The 22,282-nt window shown below is 43.6% G+C and overlaps 1 protein-coding gene across 5 annotated transcripts in view; it reads right to left on the bottom strand.

Moving 5' to 3' along the window:
- The window catches only part of itpr3 (inositol 1,4,5-trisphosphate receptor, type 3), a 322,646-nt gene that overhangs the window by 86,115 nt on the left and 214,249 nt on the right, over positions 1–22,282 (bottom strand). For all 5 annotated transcript variants that reach the window (XM_078546659.1, XM_078546662.1, XM_078546660.1 and 2 more), the window contains 6 exons: positions 17,727–17,784; positions 15,302–15,467; positions 13,201–13,350; positions 7,897–7,971; positions 7,097–7,222; positions 3,740–3,862 (listed from right to left, as the gene is read on the bottom strand). In XM_078546659.1, coding sequence (XP_078402785.1) covers positions 3,740–3,862; positions 7,097–7,222; positions 7,897–7,971; positions 13,201–13,350; positions 15,302–15,467; positions 17,727–17,784 — 698 coding nt within the window. The remainder of the gene's footprint in view (positions 1–3,739; positions 3,863–7,096; positions 7,223–7,896; positions 7,972–13,200; positions 13,351–15,301; positions 15,468–17,726; positions 17,785–22,282) is intronic.

The following is a 22,282-nucleotide window of genomic DNA, read 5'->3' as shown; positions in this document are numbered from 1 at the left end:
ATTAAAGCCAAACCTTTCATGAGTGAAGTCAGGAAATACACAAAGGGTGGTGGAAGTTTGGAATCTCTTCCACAAACAATAGTTGATGCTGAGTCAGTTGTTAATTTTATATTTGAGTGATAGATTTCCATTAGCCAAAGGGATATTGGGGCAAACACCCAAATATGGCATGAAGTCATAGGTAACACATAATCTCATTGAATGGTGGAACAGGTTCAAAGGACTAAGTGGTCTACTCCTATTCCTCTAAGCACTATTGGCGGTGTTTCTGGAGAAACAGTGCTTGGGCAGCATATTATGAGCAGGTGGACAGATCGCACCCCAGAAGCAAAGTTGGCATGGAGCGGGCCACCCTGCAGCCATAACACCTGTGGGTGGGCTGAATTGGGGCAGTATGGGAATTCTGACCCTCAATCCAATTGGCCGGCTGCTCCATCAGTCCCGTCAGCGCCCACTAATGTAATTGAAAACAAGAAGAAGGCCCATGGATCCCTGAGCCAGGTAAGCCCGGGGTCTTGGGCAGGGAGGGTTTGGGCAGTTTAGGGAGAGGGGTTGGGGGGGGTGGTTGGTGTGGTGTGTTTTATATAGCAGGAAGGTAGGGAAAAACTAGGGGATGTACTATCTTAGGGGGCCTGTCCCCGATGTACAAAGTGCCCCACCCCAAAGATAGTACCACCCCTTCCTTCCGGCCCTTTGAAAAAGTTTTTTAAAAAGTTGCCTGCCCAATCCTGTCTGGCTGCCCTTGCTAACCATTTTATGGCTTGGGCAGTATATTATCAGGGTCAACTGACTTTTTAACAAGCTCAACTGGCACCTAATTATTTGGTGCCCACCCACCCACCCCGCCCCTCCCGTATTATGGGTTTGAGCTCGGGGGGTGGGTGGGAAGGTGGTGGGGCGGACATCCATCCAATATTATGTGCCCCCGCCAAAATCACAACTGGCAGGGGCAGGTAAAATGCAGCCCCTTGTGTGTGCAGTTTGCACGTGTGCAGTACCTTGGCTGCAATTGATTACAACCAAACCATGTTGTCTGAGCCCTGCTGGTCCTCCATTATTTGGAACTCACTTACTCATTACCAGTCATGTGGATGATTAGATTGGGACCAATGAAAATTGCTTGAAACTCTGTGAATCCTGAGAGAGCAACTGACGGAGGGAGAAAGAAAGAAACGTGAACTAGGGGAGGGAGAGCAACACAAACTGGAGGAGGGAGGAAGAGTGAGAGAGCAAGAGGAGAGAGAGAGAGTGAGTGAGAGAGGGAGCAAAGCTGAGCCTAGGGAGGGTTCATGTCAGCTTCTAATGTGCACTGTTGTTTAATGGGTTTAGTTTCAGAATCAGGCAGCTTTGGTGCTTCGATCTGAAGACTGAGCCTTACTTCCATGAAGCCAGGCTTCAGTGGTGGGGTGTGGGACTCAATGGGCAGAATTTTCTGTCTGGCGGGCAGGCGGGCCCGACCTAATCTCTGGCGGGCAGGGAGCCGATCCCCGCCGGAGAAGCGGGCCCCACCACCATTTTACATGGGCGGGCCAATTAAGGCCCACCCAGCGTGACGTCCGGCGGGAAGCGCTATGCGCTTCCTGTGCAGACGGGGGGGGTTCCCCAAAAGCGAGAGTGCGCACTTTCATGCATGCACACGAAAGAGCACACATCTCCCTGAGGCTAAGTGCTGCCTCAGGAAGATCGCTGACACTTTAAAAAATATTAAAAATAGGAAAAGAAATTCCCTAACATGTCCCCCTCATGTGACAGATGGGACAGGTTCATAATTTACATTATAACTTTATTAAAATTTTTTCAACCCTGCATGAAACCTCATCTCGCCGCTGGATGAGATTTCATGTTTTCTCTAGTTGCCGCCGGGGCTCCTGGCCTGCCCGACAACCTTAAGGTTGGATGGGCAGGTCCTTTAATTGTTTAAATGATCCTGTCAATGGCCTCAATTGGCCATTAACAGGTCGGCAGGCCCGCAGCTGATTTTGCTGCGCCCCCGCCTTCCTGAAAATTTAAATGGGGCGGGATGACCTAGGGGGTTCTGCCCAACATCATCCCGCGTCATTTTACGCATCGGTGAGTGGGCCCCGCCCCCAGCTCCCCTCACGGCAAAATTCTGCCCAATGAATTTAAAGCTTTGATTTTGGTTTAATTTATTTTTTTAAACTTTATAACCTGCGAAAAGTCAAAACTGTATAAGAATTTTAGTTAGAAGTTCGTTATATTGATGATGCTTTTTGGAATCAGTGCTATTTATTTCGTGATTCTCATTACGGTCAGATTGTCAGAACATCACAGAAGTAGTTTCTATCTGAGCATTACTTACCCTTAAACCTTTCTATTTTTTGGTGTTCTTTCTTTGACTTGTACACTATGGGAAGAATTTTATGCCCTGCAGGCAGGCGAGTGCACAGCCCAATCGGGCGTAAAATTGCACGAGATGATGTCGGGCGAGTGTCCCGACGTCACCGTGCACTCGCGCGATATTTCACTCAGCAGGCACGTGCGGCAGTCGAAAGCACGCCCGCCAACAATTAAGCTGCCAATTAACGGCTCAATTAAATGTGATTTTCCGTGGCCCATCCAACCCTCTGCCAATCAGCCAGACGCAGGCGGCCTTCACATTTTTCATCAAACCTCATCCAAGGGCGGGATGAAATCTGGGGGCAGCATTTTTATGAGCTATGCTTTCAGGTGCTTGATTATGCTTCATGGACATATACTCGAGCTTTTTTATGATTTATTTTATTATTTGCTGGTCTGCAGCTCCCTGAGGCAGGTGTCTGCCTTCAGGGAGCTCCCTCGCAGCGCTCACCCACACCCGCAGCGATGTCGTCGCCTGCTCTCTTCCCGCCCCCGCCCCAGCAGCGCTGAGCTTTTCAGCACCCGGCCAGCCAGCGTGAAATCACGGTCGGGGGCTGATCGTGGTTGGGGGCCTGTTTCCTGGCCGCTTCCGGGCCCTCCGATCACGCGCGCCCAACAGGGGAAAAATTCAGGCCTATGTTATTTATCTCACTATAAAACAAAGTCAGATTTTATTTGGGGCTTGATAATATTAAAACACTAAAATAAGATAATTGCAATAGCATTTGCCCACTATTTGCATGATTAACGTGATTAAGCAAGTGATTACCAAGTGATCAAATGTCACATGATCAAATCTCCAAGAATACTGCAAACCAGTGTTGGCAACTCTAACCAAGAGCTGCCAGGTATAAAGGAGCACTCACTGCTGCAGGATCAACAGTATTTGAACAGTTGCATCTGAATTTTCTTAATTTTTCTGCAGGGGCAGGCAAGTATATTAACAGGACATCAGTATTTAATGTGGACTGTGGATTTACATTTATTTAAGAAGATATGCTTCTGTTCACTGAAATGCTCCTACTTCTTGAGATAGTGAATGTACTGTCAGTACAGCTCTCCAGATCACCGCTGTGTGGTTGATTTGCTCTGCGCTTGCTGTGGCCTTATTAGAAAACGAACAACATTTGGAGACATTTAGCAATGTCTGTTTAAGGTGAATGTCACTAATCTCATCATTGCAGGAAAATCTGGGCCAACTTTAAATTCTGCCACCAAGGCTTGATATGGAGTCACTAAGGTCCTTTTTCAAGACTGTGCTTTTAATGACAACAAGCTGACAATTCATATTTGAATGGATATTAGTGCTTAATTAATCAAAATTTTGGGCATGAGCTCCTGTGCACATTGACTAACCTAAGTCTAGTTTAAGATTACTTACCCCTGGAGTCAAGAACAGGTTCAGGTGCTTGTAAAGAAGAGTCTGGTTCTCAGGACTTCCTGCACAGAATTTCTGAAGGAAGTGGTGAGTGTACTTCAAAATCTCACACATTTTTACGTCATTCTGCAACAAAACATAACCTTTAATTATTATTTACAGGATAAATAGATAATTATTCTGAGAACAGCCTTTTATGGGTAAACAATATCATAAACTGAACGCACCGGATTCCGCAAAGGCTATGGGACCCAACAACATCCCGGCAATAGTACTGAAGACCTGTGCTCCAAAACCATCCACAGCCCTAGCCATGCTGTTCCAGTGCAGCTACAACACTGGCATCTACCTGACAATGTGGAAAATTGCACAGATATGTCTTGTCCACAAAAAGCAGGACAAATCCAATTTGGCTAATTACCACCACATCAGCCTCATCTCAGTCATCATAAAGTGATGGTAAGTATCGTCGACAATGCTATTAAGTGACATTTATTCAACAATTACCTGTTCACTAGCACTCAGTTTGGGTTCTGCCAGGGCCATTTGGTTACTGACCTCATTACAGCCTTGGTCCAAACATAGACAAAAAAGCTGAACTCAAGAGGTGATGTGAGAGTGGCTACCCTTGACATCAAAGCAGCATTTGACCGAGTGTAGCATCAAGGAGCCCTAGTAAAACTGAAATCAATTTGAACCTGAAAAAAGACCTATTTATCCTTACTCTCTGCTTCCTGTTAGCTAACTAATCCTTTATCCATGCTAATATGTTACCCCTTACACCATGTTCTCTTATTTGGTGTAGTAACCTTCGATGTGGCACCTTATCAAATGTCTTTTGGAAATCCAAGTACACCACATCCACAGGTTCCCCTTTATACACTTGCTTGTTACTTCCTCAAAACACTCTAATAAATTAGTTGAACACGATTTCCCTTTAACAAAATCATGTTGACTCCGCCTGATCATGCTGTGATTTTTTAAGTGTCCTGCTATTACCTCCTTAATAATGAATTCTAGTAATTTCCCTATGACAGATGTTAGGCTAACTGGCCTGTAATTTCCTGGTCTTTGTTTCCCTCCTTTCTTGAATAAACATGTTACATTAGCTGTTTTCCAATACACTGGGATCCCTCCAGTATCTAAGGAATTTTGGAAGATTATAACCAATGCATCTACTATCTCTGCAGCCACTTCTTTTAAGACCCTTGGATGCAGGACATCTGATCCTGGAGACTAGTCAGCCTTTAGGTCTAGTAGTTTTCCCAGTAGCTTTTCCCTAGTGATGGTGATTGCTTTAAGTTCCTCCCTCCCGTTCACCTTCTGATTCTCAAGTATCTTTGAGAAGTTTTCTAAGTCTTCTACAGTGAAGACAGATGCAAAATATCTATTCAATGCCTCTGCTCTTTTTATGTTTTCCATTATCAATTCCCCAGACTCACTCTCTAGAGAACCAACACTAACTTTAGTTACTATTTTCCTATTTAAATATTTGTAAAAACTCTTACTATCTGTTTTTATATTATTAGCTAGCTTTCTCTCATACTCAACTTTCTCCATCTTTGTTATTTTTAGTCATTCTTTGCTAGTTCTTAGAATCTGACCAATCTTCTGACCTACCACCAGTCTTTACAGATTTGTACAATAGTTTATTTCACTTTGATAGAATCCTTAACTTCTTTATTCAGCCAAAAATTATATCTCCTTCTCAAAGAGTCTTTCTTACTGGGGTAAATCTTTGCTGAGCTATTAAATATCTCCTTAAAAGTCTGCCACTGCATCTCTACTGTTCTACCTTTTCAACTAGTTTTCCAGTACACTTTAGCTAGCTCTGCCTTCATACCCTTCTAATTACCTTTATCCAGGTTTAAAACACTAGTCTTAGATCTACACTTTACCCTTTCAAACTGAACAGGAATGGGTAGGTGGCCCTCCTGTCCAGAGGCCAATTGAGCCACTTAAGTGGCAGAGTTGGGCCCGTCGATCCCAGATGCAAAGCATAAGCAGACAGGGCAGGCAAGTTCCAAGGTGGGCTGGTTAGGAGGTTCTCTGGTACTTTGTCTCAGTTGTTTCACAAGTTGTTCAGCCCTCTAGCCCTCATTCCTCCTCAACCCCTACCCACTCCCCATTGCCCCTCCATAGCCATGTACCCAGTATCCACCATGGGTAGACCTCTAGACTGTGGAGATGAAAAAATAAACTTCTAACAATTTAATACAGCTCACACACAGAGAAACTTGATAGTGAAAAATCTCCAATTCATAAAATCCATTCAAAGCTTTTAAATCTCAAGTTGTTAATCTCTAATAAAACAAACGTCTATTCAGACCCCATATCAAATACACTTAATCTTTTATTGGCTTCTTTAAACTGCCAATCAAACTGTGAACTTAGAAACCCCTGCTGAGATAATTTGAGCATTTGAAACTCAGTCAAGCATTCATACCAACATAATAATAACCCTTGGGGAACTGTCAACCAAGAACTGTATTGAAAGTGCATGACCATATGCTATTCTTTCTCTAATCTATGCCAGATGGCCAGTCAATCAAAGCAGCCCAGCAGAAGTTTTTTTAAAACTTTCAGTGACCGCTTCATCCTCCGTATTTTAATGTTCCTGCCGCTGCTGGTATTAACCCAGTGGTGTGCAGGGACTTGCCATTTAGGGAGCATGACAAGCAAACCTTTGAAGTCCCCTGAGGATGGGGGTCCCTTGTTCAAAGGCACTCAGTGCCGATCGAGGGGTCTGGCAGAAAGGGAAGGGTGGTGTGGAGGCACTGAGAACCACCACTGTGCCTTTGTTGCCAACCACGCACCCCAACCCTTTCCCTCGACCCCACTCCCGCCATCACTCACTCCTGACTTGGGATCTTGTGATGATCTTAGGGTGGGTGTCATAACGGCAGCAGACACCGCCTTCCTGGTATTGCTGCCATTCAAAAGAGCTGTCAACCTCTGATTGGCAGGCAGCTCTCAGCAGGCAAGACTTCCACCTCCAGGGTCCTTGATCACTTGATGTCAAGTGCCTGATTGGCACAAGATATGACAGGGCTTCCCTAAAAGAGCCGACGTGGGGCTCTTGCCGGCTCTCCAGCTGAGATCGCTGACTCAATTAAGCACTGGGTCTAGCCTCAAAGCAGGGAACTTGCTGACCCACTCACCAGGAACTGGTAAAAATTAAGGAGCAAAACATTGGAATAAAATGAAGTCAAAAAGTACAAGAGCAAAAAATATCTCCAGTAAAAGATCATCCTTCACTATCTAATGGCTAACTTATGTGGTTGTCAGACCTGTTCAATTGTCTTGTTAAGTCATTGTCAGAATGTACAAAACCAACTCTGGATGTGATGATATTCTCACCTTGTCATAAGGTACCTGCAGAAGATCCAACATCACTTTGTGAGCCCCCATATTTTTCAGCAGCCTCTGCTGTTTCTTCCTAACTTGTTCTCCAACACCACACATTTTATTCAGCCGCTCTAAAATCTGAAAAGATTTGCATTACATATAAGATCATGTGGGACTAACATCATGGCTGGCATTTGTACTTCACAATCTTCTACTTTATTTTCCAATATGGGCTTTCTAATTCCTAGGATATAATTGGTGTGATATAAATTTGTACTCCCTGCATGAAGTACAAATTTATAAAACTGTCCTAGTGTGTAACAGCTGCATTGCTGGTGCAACTGACAAACAGAGTCTTTATTACTGATTTTTTATTGCTCATTCCTTTAATTTCCCCAGCTTCCTTGTGTCAGCACTTTGTTGCTTCCATTCACAGTTTGTTTCAACGAACTTAGCAATAGCATTACTCAGCTGCCCATTAGAATATGCAATGCCCCAGGAAGCAGTGAGATGAGGGTCCATATCCTGCCTCCCTACACGCCTCAGCTTCCATCTTAGCCATACTACTGTGGGGAATTAGTGAGCTTGTAAGCTTCTTCCTACAGGATGGGTAGGGGAAAATTAAACAGCTAGTCATCTCCAGAATACTCTTTACACCTCCTCCAAATGATGATTCAAAGAAGCACAATGGGGGAGATCTGGGAATAGTTTCAAGAATGCCAGCCAACCTGCGGTGGCGGGAGGTCAGGGAATTGGGGGAGAAATACAGACTCTGTTAATTGCCCCATTCTTTCCAAAATAAAGCGACTCACCTCTCTGACATCTTGATAATTCCCGCTGCTTTTCCCTCCTAATGTCTTCTCCAAAGCTGCATCATCAGCAGGCTCCTGAAATATCAACAATAACATGGTGGAACCCGACAGAAAAGTAACATCTAGAGATTCGACTGATGCAACAACAGAATGCACTCATCCAAGTATGCTCTTGTGATTTTCATCAGCAAGTTGATAAAATCATGGCTGTGTTGACACATTGAGACAAGTGGTGCATAGGTAGGAAATCCAAAATGGAATCATTTTCTAAGGTTGCGTTTCCACTGGGGAGTTTTGCCCATGAAAATCACGTACGCACTGCCCACTATTTTCTGTCTCTTAGCTTTCTATCTAAAATTTGCACCCTGCAGACGTGGGTACCCACTGGAAGCCCATTCTGGGACTTTTTGTCCGTTGAACTTTCAGTTAAATTGCTCGAGCCACCTCTTTGATCTCACATTGTCCTCACTCAATTTTATCATCCATATGATGCCATTAAAGTGTAATTTGTTGTTACACTTGATGCATTTACCCACTGAAACTTAATGGCCTTCAGTAATCTTATAAGCTTGGGAATTTCCTGATGAGCAGAGACTGCTCTTTGATCCCTTTGAAGGTCAGCAGAGCTGTTCTGCTGTACATGTCCTGAATTGTTAGTTACAGCACAACACCACCACTTGTTGGCATAGCGATGGTATTGCAATTACAGATATTACCAGCTGAACAAAAAACTTTCCTTTAAGGTCTTTTAGTTTATTTTTAACCCCAGCGGGATGCATAATAAAAGAAAACAACTATCTTGATTAATATTGAATCCCTGACCTGGCATTTTCTCCGCATTTTCGCCAGATATGCACATAACCTAGATGCAAACTACATGGTTTAAAATATCGCAAGTTTTGGGTGAGTACTGTGTATAACCAGAATATCCTAAGTTTCCGCATTCTTGTGTACAGAAGCACAAATCTAGCCATGTCAATGTTATGATAAAAAGCATTTTCATTTGCTCTATTTTCATTCATTCTTAATAGGATTTGTCCAGGTAAGACACAATGGCCCTTATGTTCACTGGAGTGGTGTTTTGGAGTAGAGTGGGGAAGAAGTTATGATCAAGAAGCCATGAAGTCTCAAGTTTCCCCAATGCATGGAATCTTAACTCCATGGTGCGTGTGCTTTCTTTAGTAAATAGAACTCTCCCCCACTCAGAAGCCCATCTGATCGATAGGCTTAGCTGTCTGTCAGGCTGGGAAATTTGGTTGCTGCTTCAATGCAGGAGCTGTCAGGTTTAGTGGTGGGGGGCTGGGATCGCGAGGATGGGGACTGGAGGCTAGAGCATGGTCGAGAGGGTCATGATGATCTGAGATCACTGGGATTTGGGGAGAGATAGTTGGGGGGGGTGGGTCAGAGATCCAGGAGGGTCAAGGTGTATAAATGGGAACATGGTGGGGCAGAGGACAGGAGGTAGGGTTTTTAAAATTCGTTCACGGGATGTGGGCGTCACTGGCTAGACCAGCATTTGTTGCCCATCTCTAATCATCTTCTTGAACCGCTGCAATTCATGTTGTTATAATCCAGACATTGGGACACTGGGACATGAGGGGAAGTCCAGTTAGGAGCCAGTAACATTTTGTTTAAAGAAATTCAAGACACCTGCTTTTGGAATAAAGCCACAAGATTCCACCGGTTTTGAACAAACAAAAACAAAATTTACTACACACATTCAGAAAGATAATGCAATTTACAATATGTATCTTATATTCTAACATTCAGGGTAAAGATGAGGTACATGTGAATTGACAGACGAACTGTGTTCGAATACACCACACTACAGAGTAAATAACAGATGCAACCAAGACAGAGCCCATAGATCTCTTAAGAAATCACCCAGACGTTAGTCCCACTGTGAGTCAACCAATCCCACTGAAACTTCATCTTTCTCACTAGGGTTTCCAATTTCCAACTTTGAAGGTCCTGCCTTGGAATTCTCTCCAAATGTCTCTCCCACTCTGACAGTTTTAACAATGGTGCATATTGCAGGGTTTCAATCTCACGCAGAGCACCACTACTCCAAAAGGATACCTTTGCCTCAGTGGTCCACAGTATGAAGTCAGTCTGATAACTGCAGCTCTTTCTTTAATTTGCAGCTTATTTCTTTGCTCCCTTCTTTTAACTTTCTTAACAGGGCCTATTCTTGTCCGTGTCTGTGACACTTCTTGGTTAGCAGACTGCCTCAAGCTGACTGCCTGAAGAAGAGTTATTCAGTGACCCTTGATCTGTTCTGGGAACCTACCCAAACACTCCCACAGGGTCCCACCATTGTTACTAGGCAGGAACCAATGTAATCAGAATTGGAACATCCTAAAATTTTTAATGTTACAATCTCCACAGATCAATGGGTTTCATGACAATGTGTTTTAGGTATAACCACAGTGCTGTTAGAAAGGGAGTTCCAGGATTTTAACCCAGCCACTATGAACAAATGGCAATATAGCTCAAAGTCAGGATGGTGTGTAGTTTGGAAGGGAACTTGCAGCTGGTGGTGGTGTTCTCGTGCATCTGCTGCCCTTGTCCTTCTAGGTGGCAGAGGTCTTGAGTTTGGAAGGTGCTGTTGAAGGAGACTTGGTGAGTTGCGGCAGTGCATCTTGTAAACGGTACACATTGTTGCCACTGTGCGTTGCAGGTGGAAGGAATGAAGGTTGAAGGCGGTGTATGGGGTGCCAATCAAGCAGGCTACTTTGTCCTGGATTGTGTTGAACTTCTTGAGTGTTGTTGGAGCTGCACTCCTCTAGGCAAGTGGAGCGTATCCCATCACACTCCTGACTTGTGCCTTGTATATGGTGGACAGGCTTTTGAGAGTGAGGAGGTGATTTACTTACCATAGAATTCCCAGCCTCTGACCTGCTCTTGCAGCCACAACATATATGTCTGGCCTAGTTCAGTTTCCAGTCAATGGTAACCTCCGGGATGTTGATAGTGGGGGATTCGGCAATGGTAATTCCATTGAATGTCAAAGGGAGATGGTTAGATTATCTTTTGTTGAAGATGGTCATTGCCTGGCATTTTTGTGGCATGAACGTTACTTGCTACTTATCAGCCCAAGCCTGAGAGTTGTCCAGGTCTTGCTGCATTTGGACATGCTTAAATATCTGAGGAGTTGCGAATGTTGAACATTGTACAATAAACAACAAACATCCCCACTTTAGATCTTATGATGGAAGGAATGTCATTGATGAAGCAGCTAAAGATGGTTGGGCCCAGGACACTATCCTGAAGAACTCCTGCAGCAATGTCCTGGGACTGAAATGACTGACCCCCCCAACACCCACAACCATCTTCCTTTGTGCTAGGTATGACTCCAACCAGTGGAGAGTTTTCCCCCTGATTCCCATTGACTGCAGTTTTGCTAGGGCTCTTACTCAGTTAAATGCTGCCTTAATGTCAAGGGTAATCACTCTCATATCACCTCTTGAGTTCATCTCTTTTGTCCATGTTTGGTTAAGGCAGTAACGAGGTCACCAGTCAAGTGACCCTGGCGGAACCCAACCTGAGCGTTAATGAGCAGGTTATAGCTGAGTAAGTGCCACTTGACAGCATTGTTACTGACACCTTCCATCAATTTACTGATGATCGAGGATAGACTGATGGAGGTAACGGTCCCGGTTGGAGCTGTCCTACTTTTTGTGGACAGGACATATCTGCACAATTTTCCACATTGCTGCGTAGATACCTGTGTCGTAGCTGGAAGAAATATTTCTGCCTCTCCTGGTCCACAAGCAGTGCTGGAACAGGTACCTGATCAATCCAGTCCTCCTCACATCCTTTTATCTGCTGGATTTCTGAAGGACCGGGAAATCTGGCTGACATGGGTTAAAAATCACAACCCTTTTAAAATGAAGGCACGCACTCTCCTTAAAAGGTTTTACCGACTGACTCAGCTCTTGAAAATAGGTTGTTCCTCTGCTCCTCATTCCACCTTTGTTAAAACTGGAATTGGGAGGGGGGGTTCCAGTTTTCGATTCTTAACATTCTAATTTCCCACTTAATGCAAATTCACCTGTTTTTGGGGATTAAAGTTAACCCTCTTCCAACCCCAACCCCCACCCCCCAACCAGGCCCGACCACCCCCATCCATGAGCTACAAGTAATCTTGGGACTGGCTCGAATAATAAATACAGCCCAACTTAGAATGTGTTACAAATCAGAAAAACAGTAACAAATTTCCTAAGGTAATTTAGATAAATTAAGAAGGTAATCTTGAGTTTGTGTATATGTTGCATAGTAGTCATTCTCCTGTAGTCTGTCCGGTGGCAACGTTATCCAACTTATGAAGCAGACAGTGCAATCTATTGTTCACGCTTTCTAACATGACTGATTTTGTCATACAGTTACGTTTTGGCTGTCCCCATAAAAATGTCAATATGTTTGGTTTTGGAGGAATTAGAACCATTACGTATCACAAAATGGCATTCTGTTGAAGAGCAATTAGTGGTGTTAAAAGGCTTTTTCATGTTCCATCAATGCCTGGACACTGATATTGTGATGCTGAAATAGCTCATCATGAAACAGTGCACAGGTTAACGTATTGGCATAAAACAGTATCATTAATCTGCTAGAAATAAACTATTTAATGACTGCCTTAAAACAGTGCACAAATGTATTTTATGCCAACTCATTAACCAGTGGTGCAGCTATAGGAAATTGAACTCACAGCTCATTTGTTTAATTACTACCTTGCCAACATGACCAGAAAGTAAAATAAAACTGAGCAATATTTGCTAATCAATTGAAGAGACTGGAAAGTTGTTATTTGAAGAGTTTTTTTTAAGCAGGGTAAATCTCAGGATAGATACTTCCAAACCATCCTGTAATAGCAACTTGCATTCATATCACACTTTCACCATAGTAAAACCCCCTAGGGTGCTTCACAGGAACATTATTAAATAAAATTTGACACCAGCCTCTTAAGGAGATATTAGGACAGATGGCCAAAAGCGTGGTCAAAGAAACAGGTTGTTAAGGGGCATCTTGACAGTGAGAGGTGGAGAGGTTTAAGGAGGAAATTACAGAGTTTAAGACCTAAGCTATCAATGGTGGAGCAATAGAAATTGGGATGCGCAATAAGCCAGTTTTGGAAGAGTGCAGAGATCTTGAAGGGCTGTAGGCCTGAAGTAGGTCAAAGAGATGGGGAGGGCTGAGGCTATGAAGTGGTTGGAAAACAAGAATGAGAATCTTAAAAACGAGATAAGCCAATGTAGGTCAGCAAGTACAGGGTATAGATATACAGATGGCATAAGGGGTAGTTACCTCTGATTTTGCTGTTTTTCCTTCAGCTCCTCTGCTGCTCTTTTTGTCCACCCAGAGCTCGGACTTTTCCACCATTGTACGCAGGCGATCCAAATCAGATTTGATCACTTTGTAGTTATCAACATCTTGAGGTGATATGAGAAGCTGGACCTAACAGGGAGGAAAAATGAAGATATCACTTTCACTTCCACTAAAAGCATGAATAAAAAATGCTCTTTTAAGTTTAGAGAGCATCAGTAACACCAGAATAGTGATATGGTGTACATAAAATTACTTTTTCAGTGAAGTAATTTGATATGTGAATATCATAGTGCAATTGTCAGGCTTCTGTTATGGCAAGAATATCTACATTTGTCTGGTTTTAATTAGTGACTGTCTCTTTAAACACAGTCACTGTATATAAGCATTTTAACAATGGATTATAATTCAGGTCCCTCTAGGAAGCTTGTGGTTTGTTCGAACTGTAGATTTGAAGGAAAGAAACAGAAGTCCTTTTGATAAACACAGGCAATGTGATTTGTTCGATTAAATGCAATTTTTTTAAAATCTGACTGTCAATTATAAAATAATTCAAACAAACCATGACAAGTGGTGAAAGGATTTTTAAGTCGCTGGGTTTGGTCATTTAGTAGATTAACTGATTGGAAATATCACAGGAAACAAACAGCAATCTTGTGCCTATTATTGTGCCTACTTGGCAAGTTAGCTAAAAGACATTCTACTGTAAATATCTAATTGCATTGGATTATTCATATCATTTGTTCATGATGATTTAAATAAATAAGTTGAATTCTTAAAATATGATGAACTTAAAAGCAATGCCTGATGTGATGCTGTATTGCTTCCAAAGTGGAACTTTTAAAGAGGTATACAACAGTCTAGTAGCTAATAGCAATTATCAAATAGGATTTTCCTATTTTAACCTGGACACATTATCAAATGCTTGCCTAGATCTAAAGACAAGGACACATGCGTACATTTTTTGATTGTCATTGATACAGCACCACTGTTCAAAATAAACGGGTTAACCTCAGTTAAAGTAACACGCTTTGGAAAACTGTAACACAGTTCAGCTCAGGATTGTACAAGTCTTGGATTTGGAGTTGACTGGAAAGCAGCTAGGTTCTAGTAGTATTACAGCTGTGTAAGTGCAAAAATAATACTGGATGTGGACATTAATTTGAATTATCTAACATTTGTGTTTCCTTGATGAAAAATGATAGACATGTTTAGCCACTGATGTGTGAATGGAGTTAAGAAATTGAACTTAAACACTTCCACACAATTTGTTTTTAAATACAAGATTATCTGACCTTCCATATGTTCATCACAGATATATTTCCACTTCACTTGTTTCCCACTCTCCAATTTTTTCAAATGACTTCCTTAAGTCCTTCTGTGTGTTTTCCACTCTTCAGCCCCAATTTCAACTCCCTTAGCTGGTTCTTGTTTAAGTCTGCAGATGGAGCCCGATGAAGTTATTGAGGCCGCATCTGCAGTTTTAATTGAACAGCAGGATAGCAATGTCTTCCCCCCTGCCAGGCCAGGCCTGTAAGGAGGAGGATCATGGCATGATTGTCCTGGGATCCTCATACTACCCGCCCACCACCACCTTCACTTACCTGACTGCCTGGGGCTGATCGCACAATTTCCTGACTGCCGCCCAAATTTCCTGCCCACGCCCACTGGGGTTGGGGTCAGGTGGAAGTTGGGAGAAAATTTATGGAATGAGGCTCAGCTGTTGAAGTTGGCTGAGCCTTCACATCCCCATTAAAATTGGAGACATTGTGCATCCCTCTGCAAAGAAAAACAGATCTCTTTGTTTTATAAATACATCTTGATAACTGGCCACTTGGAAGGAACTACATCCAAAACGAAAATTTGCAAATTGCTCTGCAGGCCAGTAGCCTGTAACCCCAATACAAAAGCAAAATCAGATGATAGCTCATCAACCTGAAATGTTAACTGTTTCTCTCTCCACAAATGCTGCCTGACCTGCTGAGTATTTACAGCATTGTCTGTTTTCTGCCTGTTGCCCAAAGTCTGTTGCAGGTATAAGTTTGTTATTTGTCCCTCAGTGGTAGGACAATCCTTTCCTCACCTGTTTAAAAGTGCCTAGCAACTCCTGTCTTTGGCTGAAATGTTTGAAAAGAAGCTGCAGAGATCCAGAAATAAGGGGTGGATAATCATGCATTGTCAGGTGAATGAGTACTCGCAGGAACACTGTGCCTCCCTCATCGTCCACCTCCAGTGGACTGCTGTTTTTGCTGAATTAAAGAAAATGAAGAACATGAACAAAACAAGATCAGAAGCGCTAAAACAATGAGGTGGTTTACAACACCCACTACTATCCCATCACCGAGCTATGGACTATAACGCCCAAGGATTTCACATGTTGTTCCTGGTGGCATGGCATGTACAAGCTTAGTTCTAGTCGAGTTGGGGCTTAGATCTCAAAATCAAAAGTAATGCAAGGCATTATGAAAAATGTAAACAGAGTCCAAAAACAGATTAAATACAATAAGGGTCAGAGCTGTTGGATCAATCATGGAAGGATCACATTTTAATCCCAATGATATGCTGGCAGTTGTTGGGTTGACATCTAATGCTGACTCAAGGGGCAACTGGCTGACCTTGGCAAGGCTGTGCCAATCTTTGTTTAGAATCTCAACCTTGCATCTTGCCACGGCTACACAGCTGGCTTGAGCTTTCATTTTAAATTTAATCCTGGTAGTGCTAAAATAAAGCAAAGGGCCTACTACACAGCACAAATGGAATATGAACAAAATCAAGATCAAGCTCCTATAACGTTGTCACAGAGATAGCATTGAGAATGAAAGCCTAAAGAGTTTACAGTTTAGAATTATGTGCACTTTGTGGGACCACTAAGCAGTGCTGTGACTACTATTCAAATACACTTAAGGTCAGGCAGCAAAACAGTTGCCTTTGATGTCTGGCACTAAGCATCATCTCTAGGATTGTAAGTCTTCTCAGAGTGGGTCGGGAGTCTTGGTATAGCCGTGTTTATAACAACATTTAGAAGTGGTTTTGCAAAGCAATGATGCCTCCATTCTCTTTCTCCATTATATAGAGCATGAACCCCTCACTCTGCCGAAGCAAACCTTCTTGCCATTTTCTTAATCTGCTAGGAATGACTGAGACCAGCTACTGTGAGACCTAGCAGTTTTATATTTGGCTTGTAGCTGGCTGCACGAGGCCTTGCTTTAGGAAACTGGCAGCATCAGCACATTAAAAAGACATCCCAATGGATCTATTATTGTGGTACAAAACCATCGCTTCACGTCACATGAAAGGACAGCGATACAGTTTTATTGGTACAGATATTTTAATGTTAACTGGAAAGTGTGATTGGGGATTCTTTTGAGAATGAGGAACTGCTGAGTACCAAAGAGGTATAGTCAACAATCTGTATCATTGGGCGGAATCATTTTGAGGCTTCGGGGGTCTCACCTGCCAGCTGGATAGCCAGTGAGAGAACCACAGCCTCTTTTTGGGAAGGCCCGCTGAACCACAAGCCAATCAGGCAGTTGCAAGGCCAACAGCGAGTCATCCCCTGGAATCAAGGCGCCGGGGCAGAGGTCGTGCCTATAGAGCTGCCAGCCAATCAGAGGCTGGCAGCTTTAGTGCTCAGCGAGGCTGCCGAGGCTGTGGCTGCTGCTGGAAGGACAGGCACTGGAGTCCCAGGATTGCACAGTGACCCAGGCCAAAGGTAGGTAATGTCGGGAAGTAAGGGTGGGTGGGGGGAGTCATGGGGAGAGGCCTGCAGGGGGTGTTAGCAGCAATTCCCAACCATACTTTCCAGTTAACATTAAAATATCTGTCCCAATAAAACTGTATCGCTGTCCTTCCATATGACATGAAGCGATGGTTTGGTACCACAATAATAGTTCCGTTGGGATGTCTTTTTAATGTGCTGATGCTGCCAGTTTCCCAAAGCAAGGCCTCGTGCAGCCAGCTACAAGCCAAATATAAAGCTGCTAGGTCTCACAGCAGTTGGTGTCAGTCATTCCTAGCAAATTAAGAAAATTGCAAGAAGGCTTGCTTCGGCAGAGTGAGAGGTTCACTCTCTATACCATGGAGAAAGAGAATGGAGGCATCCTTGCGTCGCTCTCAGTGGGTGTTCCCCCCCCTCCACTCCCAATGTTGAGTCCCTCAATCAGGCACTGAGTGCCTTTGATCAAGGAACCCCCACCCCCAGAAGCTGACAAGCTGGCTGCACAGTTGTAACTGTTCTGCACGCCACAGGTCGACCATGGGCCTTCCCACACAGAACTTAATTCTGGTGGAGGCAGGAAGGTGACAAGCCACCATCCCATCTAATTACATGCCCTTCCTGCCTCCAAGTTTACCCCCAGCGAGGGCAGAAGATTTTGCCCCCTGTATTTGTGATAAAAAATATATACTGTGCCTCTCCATGGGTTGTCTATTCTATCTTCACGTTTACAACTCCAATTGATGCTTTTTTTGTTCTAAGGTTTCAGCAAATTAATTATCTGGCCACTTACCCAACCACGAACATTAATTCTGCTTGCTCACCAATACGATCCAGGTTTACTGTCGTGACTAAAAAGATAAACATTGAGTTCAAGTAACATTCCCAGTCATTTATGTCACTAAGTTAAACCTTTCCCATAATTACCTAGCTACTGATGGTAGGATTCAAATTAACTGAAGTTACAGAAGCAAAGATTTAGCTTAAATCAATTCCATTCTGAGATTTCTGCTAGTTGTACACTTGGATAGAAACACAGCTGCGAGGTAAAGGCACCAATTTTTGGGTCAAATTTTTCAGTGAGCAGTGAAGCAAGGGCGCTCACTGCTGACTGTGGAGTAAGTCTCGCTGAGCGATCTAGTGATCCCCTGATGGGAATCTCACCTCTCTCGCCATGCAGTGACACTGTAACTGATTGTGGTGTTCTTTACTGGGCATTCCCAGTTTGAAGCACATGTAATGCCTTCAGGCTGTCCAAGCAGTCAGTCACATTAAAGGCGACCGTTTTGCGGAACACCTGCGGTCTGTCCGCAAGAAAGACCCAAACCTCCCTGTCGCTTGCCATTTTAACACTCCACCCTGTTCTCTTGCCCACATGTCTGTCCTTGGCTTGCTGCATTGTTCCAGTGAAGCCCAACGCAAACTGGAGGAACAGCACCTCATCTTCCGACTAGGCACTTTACAGCCTTCCGGGCTGAATATTGAATTCAACAACTTTAGATCTTAAACTCCCCCTCCCCCCATCCCCACCCCGTTTCTTCCCACCCCCCCCTTTATTTTCAATAATTTATATAGATTCTTCTTTCCCCACCTATTTCCATTATTTTTAAATCTAAACTAAAACCTTGTTAGTCTTTCCACCCCACCCCCACTAGAGCTGTACTTTGAATATGCTGTCTTCCATTCTTAATTAGCACTTTTCTCAGACAAATGTCACCACCTTCGACACCTCTTTGACCCTTTTGTCTGTGACATCTTTTGATTATCTGCTCATCTCCACAATCACCACACCCTCAATGTCTCTCTCTCCCCCCACCCCCCCCACCCACCTTAAACCAATTTATATTTCTCCCTTCTTCTAACTATGCTTCAGTTCTGCCGAAGGGCCATGAAGGCTCGAAACGTTAACTGATTTCTTCTCCGCCGATGCTGCCAGACCTGCTGAGTTTTTCCAGGTAATTCTGTTTTTGTTTCACATTAAAGCATTTTCATAGACCCCCAAACAGGAAACTAAGAGCACTAGAATAATGCTTGCACGGGGCAAATTAAAGATTGGCGGACACACAGGTTGGATAAAGGTAGAAGATAAAGTAGTCTGAAAAAACAATTTTTAAAAATAATTTTTAAAAATTGGCTAAAAAATATACTGATTAACCATTTAACAGCACTCCACAATTTAAAAAATTATTTTTCAGGGTCAGTTCTGTTCATCAGATTTGATTAAGAACATCGCCATTAAAAACCCAGTTACCCCTGACTGAACATGATACTTTTTAAATGGGTTTCAAATGGTCATGTGGGTGGGTATGTTGAAATTCACATTGAATTCAGTGATTACCAGCTATGGGCTGGCGGGGATGGGGGGGGAGGGGCAGGGGCAGCGGTTTGGGGGAGGTCCAAAACACTGTCTGTTCTGGAGCTCTAAGTGACAGACTGTAACTTCAGGATTTCTGCACCATTCTCTGCCTGCCAGGTATCCTTAAGTTAAGATATTCTAAAGTTGCAGACAGTTTCAGGGGAGTAATGATTGTGAATGCTGACAGTTCACTGTCAACAACCACCCCACACTCCCACCCATTCTGGCCCATTATGTTCCATCCATCCTGATTATTGGAATTTTTTGACTGTAATCCTTTGATCTATAATATAACTGTAAAGCCCCTTTGACCTCAAAAGCACGCACCACTGTTCCTTCAACGAATCTCATCCAGAAATGCACTCAGGCTTCAAACTATCAGATTCCCAGAACCATGCAACAAGGGACCAATTAGGACCATCTGTTTTGTGTTGTTTCAGTCACAAAAGTATCCAGTCCAATGTTTCTGCTAAGCCGTGCAGATACATGACCACACAGAAATCTGGAATGTACCACACTAGTGCAATAAACAGGCCACGCACAAACAATTTTCCTTCCAAGATGCATACGTGTGTGTGGCTGCACAATAATCTTAAATGTACTCAGACAACAATGAAAAATTAGAGAGAACATTGATTAAGCAGTATTCATTCCCCCAGCAGAAAAAATTGTCAATGGCTCCCACTGCACTACATGCTCCTAAGATTAAAACTACACATAGGGCAGGACTTTTACCTCGGCGGGCGGACTCGCGCCCGACCCGCTCGAGCGTGAAATGTTGTGCGATGACGCCAGGCAAGCGCCCTGACATCAACGCGCAGTCGCGCAATAATTTGGTCGGCGGGCACGCGCAGGAATCAGCAGCGCGCCTGCCAACAGTTAAAATGCCTGTAAGGCCATTAAAGTATCAATTAACTTAAATTTTTCACTGCCCGTCCAACCTTACAGTTGGTGGGCAGGCAAAAAGGCCAAGCGGCCTTTGCATTTTTTTTGGAAACCTCATCTACAGGCCGGATGAGGTTTCCAACATCAAATAAAAATAAAATAAAAATTTTTAAATTTCACTTATAACATGTCCCCACTCGTGTGAGAGTCATGAGGGGACGTGCTTAATAACATTTTTAAAATCTTTATTTCTAATTTTTAAAACTCTTCATCTCCCTGAGGCAGAAGCTGCCTCAGGGAGATTTTCAAGTGCTTACTCGCGCGTGCGCGTATTTCCCCGCTCGTCCTCCTCCCCCCGTTCACACAGGCAGTGCTGAGCGCTGCCACTCGCGTTTCACGCTGGGCAGGCCTTAGTTGGTCCGTCAGCGTGAAATTGCAGTCTGGCCCCGGTTGTGGGTGGCGGTTGGCTTCCCAATCGCCCCTGCCCACCCCCGCCAAGCCCATCTGATAAGGCGAAATTCTGCCCGCAAATACAAAAAAAAACCCCTCACCCATAAATTTGGCTCTAGAACATCTTTCCCTTTTCCACAAACTGCACAACGCATCCCCCTTGGACTTTTGACAGATATTTCATGCTCCATGCCCAGCTAATTTGCCCCAGATTCCCAATACAATATACCCCTTTATAACGGATAATATGCAGATGTAGCAAAGTTGGTCAAATATTTAAAGAATACAATTTATAAGAGCTACCACATCATGGGGATTCAAAATGTGTATAGCAACGTGCCTCTATTGTCACACAGCCAATGACAGCCCTTATACTTGCATGTGTAGGTCTCTTGCCCAATGAAGAAACTCCTGATTTTACTTACTTGAGCGATAATCACACTGCCTCATGGCCTCAGCCTGACCTATGTGTCTCTGGGCCAAAGATCGAGCCTTATGACCAATCAAGCTCAGTCATGAACTGTCTGTATTCACTGGCCTCATTACCTTACAGTTATTGACCTTTTTTTGCCCTCAAGCTTCTGGTCCGTTTGTCCTCCTAACTTTGCCCAATATCCAGACAGGCCTGCCTAGCCCTGGATTTTATTTACAGACAGTACTGATAATAATTGAAGCAATTATTAAACAGGTATGCACATTAATAACAAACAGAGGTAAGATTGCACCTCATCAATAATAATAATGCATAATAATTATAAACAGTACAATCATCTCCAATAAAGCCAAAACTGCATGCTAATGGAAATAAATAAAGACAGAAAACAGTAATATTAATATCAGTTAATTATATAGCTAGAGTTGTTTTCCCAAACCCTATCATTCTTCCTGTCTCCAACATCAGCATCAGATTCTGCCACTCCTCTATTTTGCAAAAAAGCCCCCTCCACCCAGATGCCAATCTCCTCAAACATCTGCATTTCTGCAGCTATCAAGGGATGTGGAGCTCTTAGTCCAAGCTTTCATGTCAAGTGAGGTAAAAATAATAAACGATAAAGACACGGGAGGATATTTAATGGAGACGATAAGGGTCTCATCCCCACTGGCTGGAAAGCTGGTGAGAGTCCCTCGTTGCCACTTTTTAGGAAGATCTGCCACATCAACTGCCACTGAGAACTTGACAGGCCAAAGGTGAGTCTTTCCCCGGGATCAATGACTCTGCGGGTGCAAGTCCTGCCCGCTGAGAGCTGCTGGCCAATCAGAGGCTGGCAGCTCTATTGAGCGGCAGCATCGGTACTTCACCCACCGGAGGTCTAGGATCATGGTTGGACCCAGGCCACAGGTAAGTGAGGGGAGTCGCAGGGTGGGCGTCATATGAGAACGGCAGCAAGGACAGGCGGTGGCTCTCAGCTGATTCCCCTACCCCCCCACCCTTCCTGATTCTAGATCCCTTGATCAGGCACTGATCAGCAGAAGGGAGGCTTCGATGAAGGGCCAGGAAGCATAAGGCATATTTTTCAAAAGCCATATAGAGTTACTTTGAAGTCAAACTTGTCAGAGAAATACAGAATGACTTGAAGACAAATGACATCCAGAAAAGAGAAGGTAGCATCAAGGAAGAGAGAATGAGGGAAAAATAATGAGAAGGGGAATGGGGGCAA

This window comes from Cetorhinus maximus, chromosome 8, assembly GCF_964194155.1.
Source record: "Cetorhinus maximus chromosome 8, sCetMax3.hap1.1, whole genome shotgun sequence".
In the NCBI taxonomy this organism is placed as follows: Eukaryota; Metazoa; Chordata; class Chondrichthyes; order Lamniformes; family Cetorhinidae; genus Cetorhinus; species Cetorhinus maximus.
The sequence above is the reverse complement of the archived record's forward strand: the minus strand, read 5'-3'. Positions and strand labels throughout refer to the sequence as shown.